Source organism: Sinocyclocheilus grahami, unplaced genomic scaffold (assembly GCF_001515645.1).
Source record: "Sinocyclocheilus grahami isolate Dianchi unplaced genomic scaffold, SAMN03320097.WGS_v1.1 scaffold171.1, whole genome shotgun sequence".
In the NCBI taxonomy this organism is placed as follows: domain Eukaryota; kingdom Metazoa; phylum Chordata; class Actinopteri; order Cypriniformes; family Cyprinidae; genus Sinocyclocheilus; species Sinocyclocheilus grahami.
In genome coordinates this window covers 215,870-231,556 of record NW_015505350.1, presented here as the reverse complement: position 1 = coordinate 231,556, position 15,687 = coordinate 215,870, and the positions used below count along the sequence as shown (strand labels likewise).

At 35.4% G+C, this 15,687-nt stretch overlaps 1 protein-coding gene across 3 annotated transcripts in view; it reads right to left on the bottom strand.

Moving 5' to 3' along the window:
* mre11a (MRE11 homolog A, double strand break repair nuclease) overlaps window positions 1–15,687 on the bottom strand; it is a 134,596-nt gene that overhangs the window by 71,192 nt on the left and 47,717 nt on the right. For all 3 annotated transcript variants that reach the window (XM_016283182.1, XM_016283185.1, XM_016283184.1), the window contains one exon: window positions 7,977–8,118. In XM_016283182.1, the coding sequence (XP_016138668.1) occupies window positions 7,977–8,118 (142 nt within the window). The remainder of the gene's footprint in view (window positions 1–7,976; window positions 8,119–15,687) is intronic.

Here is a 15,687-nt window from a genome sequence, read left to right as displayed (position 1 = left end):
CTTCCTCTGAAACTGTATGTTTGTGTGTTTTAACTTAGTTTATGTAATCTAGAATAGCCAATAAATTTCATGTTTCATTTATAAATAATCGATTGTCTGGTGTCATATAATTTCAAGGTCAAATCTATTGCCAAAAGATCCCTTGCTTGCTGCCTAGCTCGTAGCTTACTCATAATAATTACCTCTCTTAAGAGCTGACAAATTATCATAATTGTATTTCACCCGTGGCCAGGGAGAATACAAAAATTACATATTCAATTGGTAATATACACTGACATCAACTTCTCGCTGGCCGAGTAGCTGATAGAGTGTAAACTATCAAATTTAGAAGCAATTCGAATCAGGTTGAATTAGGCTCTGCAAATCCGAGTCCTATCAAAACCAGAATCAATAATAATAATTAATTCCCTTACAACTGAGTTAAAATTCCTTACAGCATATTTTGGGATATGTGCAGAAACGACTGGAGATGATGACAACACTTGGTGTGTACTGAGGATTCCTGGGACTGGTCGAACAGATGGGGGAAGCATTTTGTCAAAAGTTTCAATGTCAGACTCTTCAAACCATTTGAATTTCACACGTCTGTTTTGGAGGACAGAAACTCGTAAACATCTCTGGGAGATTGCAAATCACTACCACTCTGTATGTGCATGTCGGCCATTCGCTTGACTGCACCCCCAACACCATCCCATGGCTCCCTTGTAATGTGACCTTTCAGAGAAATTCCAGGATAAATGTTTGAATTCCATTGTGAAGGGAACTGCGCTCATCAGGAAACAGTTGGTTTTATTTCTGTATTGTGTTACCAGCCCATCGCTGATGACATGCAGTGTGTCAATTTCTCAGACATGGTTTGATTTTACATCTTCCAGAACAGGTTTGATGTGTGCCCAGACAGCTCTCTCATCATGCCTTAATGATGGTGACAGAGTTGCATAGCTCTGGGATCCTTCTGATGTGTATGCAACTGCAGCATGGATAGTAACTTGTTGTCAATTTCCTCCAAAATGAAAAGCCTGAATTTCTGAATTAAGTTTCCATCCATAGTTCTCTGAAAAGTCTATGTGTAGGACAATTTCATTTTCAGCAACCTTTTCTTTAATTTCCCTAAATTTCCCAGCCTGGTGTAACCAGTTGTACTGATGGTTTCCAATGGATTCCAACTCGTGCCTGAACTCCTCAACCAGTTGTTCAACAGTGCCACACTTTGATTTTTTGATCCAATTCTTGTAGACTTCATCACCAACAGTCACGTCCTCTCTTTGCCACTGTTCCCATCTTGCAGCATCAAGGGGGTTGTGTTCAGCCAGTTGAGTCTCCTCATAACAACACTTACAGCATTCCCTGTACATGCATTTTTGGTTTTCAGCATTGCATGTAATGCCTTTGAGCAGCAACGACAAGCTTTGTGTTTGAATTATGCCCCTGTGTGCCATGCTATCAATGAGGAGACGCATATTCTCATGCTGATAACAAGTACACGTGTTGCGGTCAGTTGCTTTAGCCTCTGTGATATAAAAAGGCCTATATCTCACAAACTGTCTGTAAGACATTGAATGTTTCCAGCTGGAGTCTTTACAGTAGTCACTGTAGAGGTCTCGTAGAGATTTTGTGAGAATTCGTTGCTGCCTCTTTTTCACCCTTCCAACAGTGTCTTTCTTTCCAGCTAGAAGTCTACTGTTTTCCCTTGACAAGAAGGACACAACTTCTTGTCTCTTCTCATTGGAGTTTCTGCAAGTAATTAAGCCACTGCCTCCTCCTGTAAGCTTTCTGGAGACTGTGGGGTCATGTTTAGAATAGCACTGAGTGCCTTTTCTTTTGCCCTGCATCTTTTTTTGGATTCTTTCCACTTTTTGTGCAGTTCAGTCTGCTTCCTTTTTGACAGTAAGTTGATATTGAAGATTTCCACTCTCCCCGCGACATTCTTTTCTTCATACCTTTTTTAAAAATTCATAGATAGACAATACATTACAATCCAAGTAAAAAAATCAAAAATCAAAATCAAACATTCACATTTTTGGTAGCATTTTCTATGTTTCTATCATTTATTATAAACTTGCGTTCTAATGTGACAACCCTATAGTATTTGTATTACAAAAAATATATATATATAATTTTAATGATATAATAATTTGCTTGTGTTATTATAACACCAATGTTATTCAAACTTAACTGAAACGTGACTAGAGGTGAGCCTAGTGTAAGCCGTGTCTAGTACTTTTAACAATGAGTAGTCATTCTGTCTCTCTAAATGAAAACTCTTCTAAAGCCACCCTTTCTGCTGAAACTCTTCTAGAGCCTCTAAATATGATTGCTTTTCAAGCTATATTCATTAAGATGTGAATTTTTAATAGATTTTTTTAAATTAATTTTTTTAAATACATGGCTGCTCTTTAAAGGCATCATTTCAATTCTATTTACTTTCTGCGGCATTGTCTTAGGATCTCCTCCCTTCTCTGTGGATCCCTGTTAATTTTCTGCCTATATTTCTGTGTCCTCTCTCTCCCATTAATTTTTCTCCCTGAATTCTTTCTGTCTCAAAAACAAAGTATAACATTTTATACTTATTTTCATAACACATTAGTTTAACAGTACAAGTTTTTTGCAAAAACATTATACATTTTTTTAAATTAATGTAATTATTGCATTTAAAAACACTGAAAATGATGAAAAGAAAAAGGACGTAAACAAATCTTATTTAATAATTTAAAATGCTTCTTAAAGAGACCTTGTCCTCTAGTGTGACAATTTTCTTCTGGTGTGACAGTACAGGACATTATCTGTCACACCATAGGACGTTTCAGCCTTTTGTTATTTAATGACCTTGCTATTCCTAGCTAACCTGTCATTAGCGGTTAGCAAGACACATTTGTGTAATTTTCCATGATTATGTAGTTTAAAATACAATTTTTAATTAAAATATATAATTTATGGTTGTCACACCAAAGGACAACAAAACATAACACTTTTGTAGTGGTTCCAAAAAAGTAAAATATTTGAACAATTCTGAGACAAAAAACTTACCATGTGCACATGTCAGTGGCTTCACAGGGGGCTTCAGTAGCATGACCTTGAATGGGGTCCTTTAATTAATTAAAGTTGTCCATGGAATTGCCCGACTTAAAATCAGGATATGGTGTCACACCGGAGGACTTTTTTTTTTTTTAGAGACAAAATGTATCAAATTCCTACGCTTTTAGAAATATATGGATGAAAAAAATAATTACCATTTACTAAAATAGACACTTGTACAATTATGACAGAGGTATTTATAAACATTTTTATGCTTTTATTTTTAATTTATAAACATTGTAATTTATTGAACCATGGTTGAGACAGTCACACCATAGGACAATTTTGAGATTTGTCTCACAATTGTAAAAAATTTAATAACACTGCAGATTTTATAACAAGAGTTCCAGTAGGACAAAGACAGGTTTAACCATTTACTGCATTTTAAATAACTACAATATTAATTATATTCATTTTTATCTTGTGGGACAGTGAAAATGCCATGTCATGTCAACAACCAACTATACATTATAAAATTAGCCTTTTCCACAAAAATCGCAAATTACGTCAGCGCAGGGTAAAGCTAGTTCCATTACAGGTCTGCGCATATTACAATAGTATGCCCTTTTCTCAAATAATGCTTCTTAAATTTTCTGTTTTGTCTGTTTTCCAATTTGTTGTTACATACAGTGCAGCTGTGTTGTACAGTAAGCTATTATCATTAGACCTATTCCAACCGCATGGACCGTTCGACCACCAAAGTAAGTGCGCATCATTGATCATTGTTCTCTCTAAAATATTTTCTAATAACATGAGATCTGCAGTTTAGTTTAAAGATTAATTATTGTGCACCTATAGCACTCCTCAATGTCATTATAACACAGCATTCCACAAAGTGATCAAGCGCATCCACTACAATGGCCTGTCTAAATTCATATAATTTTGGTTTAACTTATGGCAAATGACTTTATGTAGCCTAATTTCAGTGTTTATCTCCATTAATGAGAGAGGAATATTTAATGTAAATGTGTGTATCGAAATCATTGTTTACTTCATTACTTTTCTCACTCCAGAAAAAAAAAGAGGTTGTACACATGGTCCTGAATATCCGCTCGGTGCGTACATATTTACGGCAAGTATATTTTTTATAAATGCGTGGAAAATTGCGTACGCATATGCAACATTTATAAATGAGACCCCTGGTCTTTGTTTCTGAGTTTCCAACAGTTTCCTGAACTCATTCTTGTTAAGTATGGTCGCTGTTGTCACCTTGGAGTTGTTATTGATGATCAGCTGGATTTCACAGGCCACATTGCTAGAACTGCCTGGTCCTGCAGATTTGTTCTCTTCAACATTAGTAAGATCAGGCCCTTTCTTTTGGAACATGCTACACAACTCCTTGTTCAAGCTCTTGTTCTAGACTATTAGACTATTGCAACAATCACTTGGCAGGTCTTCAAGCCAGTTCTGTCAAACCTCTTCAACTAATCCAAAATGTGACTGCAAAATTAGTCTTTAACGAGCCGAAAAGAGCACATTTCACACCTCTGTTCATCAGTCTGAACTGGCTACCAATAGCTGCTCTTATTAAATTCAAGGCAAAACATCCGCTGGCTCTGCACCCCTTTACCTAAATTCACTACTTCAGACTTATGTGCCCTCTAGAAGCTTGCATTCTGCAAGTGAACAACACATTATCGTGCCATCCCATAAAGGCACAAAATCACTTTCACAGACTTTTAGATTAACTGTTCCCCTCTTGTTGGAATGACCTGCCCAACTCAATCCAAGCAGCTCAGTCCTTAGCCATCTTCAAGAAACTGCCAAAAACACATCTCCTTCCATCTTCATAGTCTAATAGTCTGTGCACACCTAAAGTGAATTTAATTATTTGCACGACATACAAAGTCAACGCAAAGATGCGAATTGCCACAAACGCGTGTTATTGCATCTTCTGCGCAAGTTGAAAATTTTCAACTTGAGCGGAAAATTTGCATGATGCGTTGTCGCACAAGCCAATCAGCAAAGAACTTGACACGTCCAGTTTGACACGTCCGGTTGTATCAGAAAATGGAGTAAAGCATTACGCGATGATTTTTTTTGTGCGAAAAACATCAAAAAACAAAAAACATCCCACGAGTAATCGGTTACATCTTGGGTGTGCATTATTTTCTAAGAATTCAATGGACCGAAGTCTATTATTCCGCTTATACTACAGTTACCACACCTCAAGACATCGATCAGATGATATATTTCAAGGCATTCGTCCAGTTTTTGTACTTAAAAATGCTGTTGTGAGTAGGATTAATTTCTTACGCATCTCATCCAATGCCTGCGTTGCTAATTCCAAAACGTCATTTTAGACCTAGTAACAAGGCTTGAGCCGTTGATAGCAGACTAATGCAGTAAATAACTGCAGTTACAATAATGCAGTTAATAAGTTATTAGAGAGAGGGAGAGAGATTACTTCTCTGAGTCTGTGCATCTCTCAACAGTGTTCGGCAGCAGCGTCTACTAATAATGAAACTTTAAAGGGTTAGTTCACCCAAAAATGAAAATTAGCCCATACATTACTTACCCTCAAGTCATCCTAGGTAGCAGTCGACCGATATTGTTTTTTTGACAGCCGATGCCGATATCTTAGAGAGCAGGGTGGCCGATGTCCTTATATTGGCCGATATATACAAGTATATATATTTTTTTAATTATAAGTTTTATTTATTTGAATTAATGTTTGAGAAACTTGAAATAATTTGAAAATGAATTACAGTGGGTACGGAAAGTATTCAGACCCCCTTAAATTTTTCACTCTTTGTTATATTGCAGCCATTTGCTAAAATCATTTAAGTTAATTTTTTCTCCTCATTAATGTACACACAGCACCCCATATTGACAGAAAAACACAGAATTGTTGACATTTTTGCAGATTTATTAAAAAAGAAAAACTGAAATATCACATGGTCCTAAGTATTCAGACCCTTTGCTCAGTATTTAGTAGAAGCACCCTTTTGATCTAATACAGCCATGAGTCTTTTTGTACTTTAGATGACAACTTCCTGATTCTATAATTCTATTACAGTATTTTTCACAAATAAATAAATATTTTAAAATATATAAACAAAAAGAAAGTAAACACTGTAACCAACAGGGCACTCTGTAATCTGAGAAGTTTGTGTGCTTTGGGAATCATATTTTTTCAACTAAAGCCAAGGTAGCACTCATTTTACATGCAGCATGCAGTAAAAATGACATGAATATGACAGTGCGCAAATTCATAAATCAGCATAGTTTGAAATAACGAGTTTAAAGTTGATCACGCGTCTCCAGTGAAGCTGAACTCTCCTCCTGTCCAGATTCAATTCGCATGGATCGACTGTCACGCAGAGCACACACGATCAGGCAAATGCACACTTCACAAGATCTCACAGCTGGATTCGACTAAGTCTGCAAGTTTGTGAAATTAAATGTTCATTAGTCATTTAAAGGTCTGTTTAAATTATGTGTGTATTTGCTGAATGCTGACGGCAAACGAGAAAGTATTATGTCTGCCTTTCTGCTACTAATAATATAAAAGCAATCGTTATAATACATTTTGTATACCTTTTAATTCATTTGTTCAACAGTTCTATCTGATTATTAGACAGACTTCTATCTGTATTAGGCAGAACTGTTAAACTATGACAACGAACAATGAAGAGGGAGAATGTGAGCACTGTGTGCCCTGGCGCTGCCGTTCTCAGCGCCGTCAAAATAAAAGTCCTGCCTCGAACACATCGGCCAGGCAGAAAAACGTATCGGCCGATGCCGATATTTGAAAAATGCCAAATATCGGCCTTGGCGATATATCGGTCGACCACTAATCCTAGATGTATATGACTTTCTTCTTTCAGACGAATCCAGTCTGAGTTATATAAAAAATTGTCTTTGATCTTTCAAGCTGTTTAATGCCACTCAGCAGGTGTTGCATGCATCAGTCCAAAACAAGTTCAATAAAAAGCGCCCATCCATTAAAAAAAAAAGTGTCTCACGCGGGGGTGAACAAAGGCCTCCTGTAGCGAATCGATGCGTTTTTGTAAGAAAAATATCCATATTCAAAACGTAATAATCACTTTAATGTAGCTTGCGCCAACAGTTGTACACGGAAGCAGCTCCGGGCGGATGACGTACGAGGTCAGCGTTGCGCATAAATCTAAATATAAAATTAGAACGTTCGTCTTGTGAAAAGGGTCCAAAGTGATGCTTTGCCTATAGGCAAGCGCCACTAATAAAAAAAGGATGTTACTTCCTGCATTTAGGCTGCATTTATATGCTCAAAAATACAGTAAAAACTAATACTGTAAAATAGTATAACTCAAAATAAATGTTCTATTGTCATAGATTTTAAAATTTCATTTATTCCTGTGATGCAAAGCTGAATTTTCAGCATCATTATTCCAGTCTTCCGTGTCACATGATCCATCAGTAATCATTCTAATATGCTGATTTGCTGCTCAAGACATCTCTTATTATTATCAATGTTGAAAACAGATACTTAATTCATATTTATGCAGAAACCATTATATACTACCATTCAAATGGTTGGGGTATGTGAGTGTGTTTTTAATAGAAATTAATGCTTTTATTCAGCAAATATGCAAACTGATCAACAGTGACAGTAAAAATATTTATAATGTTACAAAAGATTATATTTCAAATAAATGCTGTTCTTTTGGACTTTCTATTTATCAAAGAACACTAAGAAATTTCCACAAAATATTAAGATAATATTAAAATTCTCTTTCCCCAGTGTTTTTTGCTGACAATAGTTACCAACTGGCCTAATGTTCCCCTTCTTACCCCCTAGACCTTTAATAGCCAAAGAAGGTCTTAACAACTAAAAATAATTTTAAAATCATGTTTCCAAACTTTTGACAAGTACTACTGTATAACTTATGTAATAGTGCTTTATGTTATAAACTCACCAATTCCATAAAGTGCAATCCTGGTGTTTCCTTTCTGCAGAAGAACTGGACTGATCTCAAGTTTCTCCACTGAACGACTGCGGCCAAAATGATTGATCAGACCAGCACAGCTCAACAGGTCTATAGCACAAAGGCCATCAGCCTGGAACACACATACAAAACCAAACATAAAAAACCCATGAGATAACAACATGAATTTAAGACAGTTGCTTTCAGGAAATATTTATATTCCTGAATGGTTAAGGGAATAAGTGTGCTACCTACGCAGCATTATTCACAGCTTTCAGCTACATTTTTTTTGTGGGGAGCTGCCACTTACTGCATTCAGAACGAGATTAGAGCAAACAAGAATACATCATACAATTTTACACCATGCCACGTCATGCTACACTTCATTTATGAGTTTATAAATCTCAACAGGGCTAATGGAGGTTACGTATCCATTTTTAATTAGTTTTTATTTATTTATAATTTTTTTGAGTGATTGTCTTAAGGTATTTGTATTGCAAAGCCACCATTTTTTAACCACAGGGGCTGTCATAGCCCTTTTTTGTTGTTGTTATACAGATGTTTATGAAAACCTCAATATCTCAGCTCAGAATGATCCAAGCTCCTTTGGAAAAAAGATCTCTAAAGCACATTTAAAGGTAAAAGGTACTTTGAGGAATTTGGGGAATTCTGTCTTATAAACCACATGTCTCTAGGTCTGCCAAAGCCCCACCTCCACCACGCCCTGCCCCCGCCGAGACAACATTGCCGACATGCACCATAAAAACACACCATGGTCTTAATTATTGCCACAAAGTTTGGTTTTACTTTTCTTAGTTTGTGCCTAAACTAACAGAAAAATTTAGCTTTGCTGTCATTTTGTTGTTGCTAATAATCTCCACTCTGTTCTTATCAAATTCGTGTTTGAAATGAATTTTGTTTTGTGAGGAGAACTGTGGAGGAAAAATAATAGAACCCAATTTTAAGTTCATCATGGTGAAGTTGGACATTCTGGCGGTGATTGTAAGAATGATAAATGCATGTTGATGTCATATAATAATGTCTTGTATAAAATATGCCTATTTTCCGATGTTTCTCTTTCTTTTTGGCATTATCGCCTGTGTAGACATTTCATTATGGTAAGACTAATTTCCTTAATTATAACAATTGCAGCGTTGTTTTTAAACTTGCAGTCAAGCTATAATGTATTTGATATTTATCATGTATGACTAAAATCATGCAGAGATTAAAGGGGTCATATGATGCTTTTTTAAAGATCATTATTTTGTGTATTTGGTGTAACAGAATATGTTGACATGCTTTAATGTTAAAAAAACCACATTATTTTTCAAAAACCGTACATTATTGTAAGTCCTCTATGCTCCGCCTCTCTCAAACGCTTCGTTTTCTACAAAGTCCCTCCTTCCGACAAGCGCAGTCTGCTCTGATTGGCCAGCTGACCCAGTGCATTGTGATTGGCCGAACACCGCAAGCACTCGTCGGAAATGTAACGCCCCTTACCATAATCGTCGCATCATATGACCCCTTTAAAAACAAATTCTGAGCAAAAACGTTAAGGTTTCTGGTAGCCTACTAGTTCGGAGGTCCCCTTTGGCCCGTTTTTAACAAAATAAAAATAACTGCTTTATTTATTTATAAGCAGTGTAATTTAAATTTAATTTTTGTATTGTAATTTTTATTTTATTAATCAAAACACAACGACCACAATATAATATTCAGTGTTGGGCTGCCGAAACCATTGAGGGGCTAGCTGAGAAGCCTAATAATGTCTTCATCCGTTTTGTTGCAAATTAATTAAGAATTTATAGTGCTATATCTCAGCTTAATTAAACAATTATATTGTATACACGGTTTAAAAAATCTGTAAAAATATTGCACTGAAATGTGCTCTGAAGGAATTTGCGTATTTTAATTATACCTGTCATGTTTGTGGTTTTTCATTATTATACAGTCCGTTTAAATAAATATTCAGAAACACACGCAGTGCTACTTTTAGTCTTTTTTTCGGTTGAACTTTTATTAAACTGCAGATCAAAATAGAATAGGCCTATACCCTAAATAAGGATAAATTATATTGGAACGCATCTCTAAAATAATCACATACACAGATGCACGTTGCCATTAAAGTAGTCAGTGCCGAACAACGGGAAAATTAAATATAAAAATAAAATATATATTTATAAAAATAGAAAATATATTTTCTTTTCTTTTGTTCTTTGATTAACATTAATGACTGGCGGCAGTGGCTGCTCTCAATGCACGGATCCAATACACCCTGGTTTTCTTTGTTAACTCTTTATGTTCACTTGAGACATAACCGATTGTATTTATGGGATAGATATTTTGATATAATTCTGTGTGTATTTGTCCATTCAAATGTGTAAGAATGCGAGAAAGAGAGCTCAGTCCAGTGTTCGCGTATATAAGAGGCAGCTTTTGTGCGTGCGCTTTGTGTGTGTGTGTGCAGCACAGAAAACAGCGCGCGAGTGCAGAAGTGAGTTCTATTTCGTCTTCTTGCAGTTGAATCTTTTGAAATCACAATAAATGCGCATACAGAAATCGAGAAGCAGAATCGTAATTTTATAACAAGTAATTTGATTCCTGACCTATGTTTCATTCATTGCATCTAAATGTCTCACGATGCCAGGATGTTTTTTTAATGTTCTATAAAATGGAAAACAATACGATATAAAAGTAATATGGGTGTTGTTTATACTGTAGGCTACCACTATGAATTTTAGAGTAAGAATGTTTAGACAAAACTTTACTGTGATATACTCTGTTCACGAATATACAGTTGTGCTCATAACTTTGCATACCACTTGCAGAATGTGCAAAATGTTAATAATTGAAATTAAAGAGGGATCATGCAAATTGCATGTTATTTTTTATTTAGTAAAGTCCTGAATACGCTATTTCACATAACAGATGTTTACATACAGTGGGTACGGAAAGTATTCAGACCCCCTTAAATTTTTCACTCTTTGTTATATTGCAGCCATTTGCTAAAATCATTTAAGTTAATTTTTTTTCCTCATTAATGTACACACAGCACCCCATATTGACAGAAAAACACAGAATTGTTGACATTTATGCAGATTTATTAAAAAAGAAAAACTGAAATAACACATGGTCCTAAGTATTCAGACCCTTTGCTCAGTATTTAGTAGAAACACCCTTTTGATCTAATACAGCCATGAGTCTTATTGGGAAAGATGCAACAAGTTTTTCACACCTGAATTTGGGGATCCTCTGCCATTCCTCCAAACAAGACAAAATAATAACTGAGTTTATAAAAATGACCCCATCAAAAGTTTACATACCCTTGAATCTTAATACTGTGTAATTTCCTTGATGATCCTCAACAGTTTTTTTATTTTGTGATAGTTGTTCATGAGTCCCTTGTTTGTCCTGAGCAATTCTTTGGTTTCCCAGCATCTTCTGCATATTTGAACCCTTTCCAACATTGGCTGTATGATTTTGAACACTGAGGACAATTGAGGGACTCATGCATAACTATTACAAAAGGTGAAAACGTGCACTGATGCTCAAGGCGGCCACACAATGCATTAAGAGATGGGGGGTGTAAACTTAAACTTTTTAAATTGGATGATCAGGGTAAATTGTACTTTTGAACACTGGGGACCAACAAGGGACTCATGAACAACAATCACAAAACATAAAAACAGTAGTGGATTATCAAGGAAATTACATAGTATTAAGATTCAAGGGTATGTAAACTTTTGAATGGGGTTATTTTTATAAATTCAGTTATTATTTTGTCTTGTGGAGTATATGTAAACATCTGTTATGTGAAATAGCTTATTCAGGACAGTATTAAATAAAAAATAGCATGCAATTTTTATGATCCCTCTTTTATTTCAATTATTAACATTTTTGCACATTCTGCAAGAAGTATGTAAACTTATGAGCACATCTGTATGTAGATGTTTATAATAGGGCTGCCCCCTAATGGTCGACTAACCATTAGTAGACCAGAAGAGGCTTGGTCGACCAAAATGTTTTTTTAGTCGCAAGAAAAAAAAAATCCACAGGCAAAGTCACGCAGTCTGTGATGGACAGATCGTTAACGGCTGGTCTATGTGGTAATACAAAAGCTCGCCTAGCATTCATCAACCTCAAATATGGCAAGTATTAGCAACTTTACACGACTGCTCAATCTAATGTTAGGCTAACCTAGAAAAATGTGCACTATTGAAGTGTCTGTGTGGAGTGTAGAAGCGTGCTCACTGCAGGACAGATGGAGGCACCGGTGTGGTCACTTGCTCTTAAAAATACTGTCATTTCTGGTCATACAGATAAGAGTAATACATCTTTAGAATCTGTAAAGACTCTACGTTTATTTATGTGCACTCACAATAACAACAAAACATTGAGCTTTTGTAAAATATTGAAAGCAAACAGGATGCGCTTTCTGCCGTCTCGGTCTCTGTGAACTTGAGCACAAAACTCTATGTATATATTTGCCTTACAGACATGAAAAAATATCTATAGAGCGAAATGTCTACTTTCAAATGAACCAATTCAAATGAAAAACATTCTTGAATTACGTAATCCATATGAAACATGCATATAGGCACATCCACTACTGCGGAGATGACGAGTCAGTGACGTCGAATTCATCTCTTAAACCGAAAACAAAAAAAGCATTAGTTTATCAATGAATTATTAAAATGTTAATGCAGCTTCCTTAACTGTTTTTCCCTGACACATTCATAATCATTATCTTCTGCGTTGCGCTGTGTCAAGCTTTATGCATGTGCTTGAGAGTTTATAGGCTATGTAGGCAATTAAAGGCTCATTATAATGATTTAAATTGTTTATTAATAAATGTGCGATTAGTCGACTAATGCTCAAAATGAATGACTACTAGTCAACCAGAAAATTTTTAGTCGGGGGCAGCCCTAGATTATAACATGCTTAAGAATAACAATTTAGTTTCCCCAGATATAAAATGTTTTTGTATTGTATAATACATACAAAGCATACTTGTGTTCATGACTATAAAATCATATTTGTTATTTATTTATTTAGAAGTTATGAGAGACCAATATTAGTGATTGCTAATGTAATAATATAGTTGCTCATATCAAAAAATGATTAGTTTTTGGTTACACTTTATATTAGGTGGCCTTAACTACTATGTACTTGCATCAAAAAATAAGTACAGTGTACTTATTGTGGTCATATTGTATTGCAAAACACTTTTGCTGCTATTGAGGTGGGATACGGGTAAGGTTAGGGACAGGTTTGGTGGTATGGGTAGGTTTAAAGGTGGGGAAAGGTGTAAGGGATGGGTGTAATTATAAATGTTAAGTACATAAATTCATTACAGATGTAATTACATATAGGTTTTTAAAAAATATAAGTACAATGTAAAAACATGTAAACAATAAGTGCATTGTACCAAATGATTAATTTAAAATGTAAATACACAGTAGTTAAGGCCACCTAATATAAAGTGGGACCCAGTTTTTTTTTTTTTTGTGACCAGATACCTTGAAGACTTCACTTCGCTTCACTTCATTTCGCTGTACCAACATCAGATGTTCAACTACATTGGGCTGATGTTTTACATAATACCTGGTAAAAATAACATCCATGACTTTTTTTTTCTTGACTCCATGGAAAGAAGCAGCAGACACTGGAAATATCAGGTATGGTTTACTTGTTTAAACAGTTGAACAGGATCTGTTGTCAGCAATGGCACAAATGTGTGTTACTGTTCAAGTATCTTTATTTATACCAATGTGCTCAATAATGTGTCTTTGACATTAATTATGTAGATTTTGATTATACTGTTGTAAATAAAATACTTTACTCTCCTCACATTCTCTCTAACCTGCTTCACAGACACATTACTGACTGATGGCCCATTAGGGGAGGCCTTTTGTCTCTCAGGTCTGAATCACTAAATATTCACGGCCATTGTCACTCCCTTTCTAACACAAAACATGTCTTACAAAAGTTAGATCAATATATTGTTTTCTGTGAATGAGTGAACAGGATCATTTTGGAGCAAAAACTGTAGTCTACTACACACAGTTCTCAAAATTCTTGTGAACAAATAATCTGTATGTGTTTTATGGCCTTATTTCAGTGACTTCAATTTTTTTATTTTTCACCAACCACGCATAAACGTTGTTTTCTCAAAAACACAAACATGTACATTCATGCTGCTCACATATTATCGTAGCCCAGTTTGTGCTGAATACAGTGTTATCAGACTTTAGGCATTAATATGTTTTTAAGATACTCAAAAAACACAAATGTCAGGGCATGTCAAAACTTCTCCAGGGTCCCAAAACCCCCTCAGACCCCAGAGGGTTAATGCATTGTGTTTCCTTTTTGAGTATCAGTTTATGTTTTAACCTTTTGTAATAGCTGCGCATGAGTTCTTCAGTTGTTGACTGTGAAAAAAGGATCTCAAAAATCATATAGTCACTGCTGGAGAGGGTTGAAATATGCATCAGATGCTGGAAAACTAAAGCATTTGTGAGACCTGGATGATTTTTCTGAAGAACAGCAGGTAGTTTATTATTACTTTTTAATTAGGCACTTTATGTAAATTCAGCTACTATTTTGTTTTGTGGACTACATGTAAACATTATTAATGTAAAACCTCCTATATTATTCTGGACAGTACTAAATAAAAAATAACATCCATTTTGTATGAGCCCTATTATTTTGGAAAAACATTTAGCAGATTCTGAAAAATATGCTCTGTAAAATGTGAAACGCTTTAAATAAAATAAAAAATCTGGTGAATCTATTCTGCATCACTTTATTTAACACTTGGCATTGTACTTAACCAAATTTACCTCTCAGATATGACTAATAAAGAAAAATATGTATATCACACGAAATTCAAATTATGCTATAAATCAGCTCTAAAAAGACAGTAGTGTCATTATTCAGCTCAAGTCATTCGAGTGTTGACTCAGTTCAATAACCGTGCTTAATTATTAATTATGAGTACAAACAAAGGCTATAGATGTTTCAATCCTATTACTTATGAATGTGCAATATGGTGGAATAGACCCGACTTCTGAATAAAACAGCGAGTCACTGATTGGTAAAGTCACTGCAGCTGCCGTCAGAAACCTGAGAACCTTTTTTAACGCCATTTGAGTACAAGGAACAACATTTATGGGGCAGTTAATTTCAGATTTTGTAAATACAAAGTAAATACAAAATGCAGTTTTTAAATGATGATTTCATTTATTAAGGGAAAAAAGCTGTCCAAACGCACCTGGCCCTACGTGAAAAATTAATTGCCCCCTCCTGTTAAATCATAAAAGAACTGTGATTAACCACATTATTTTAGAAAGCTGAGTTAAATTTCACTAGCCACACCAAGGCCTGATTACTTCCAGACCTGTTGAATCAAGAAATCACTTAAATAGAACCTATCTGACAATGTGAAGCATGCTTAAAGAGCAACACATCATGCCGCGATCTAAAGAAATTCAAGAACAGATGAGAAACAAAATAGTTATAAAGCCATTTCAAAGGCTTTGGGACTCCAGCAAACCACGATCAGAGCCATTATCCACAAATGGAGAAAACATGGAACAGTGGTGAACCTTCCCAGGAGTGGCCAGCCTACCAAAATTACTTCAAGAGCTCATCCAGGAGGTCATAAAAGAACCCAGAACAACATCTAAAGAACTGCAGGCCT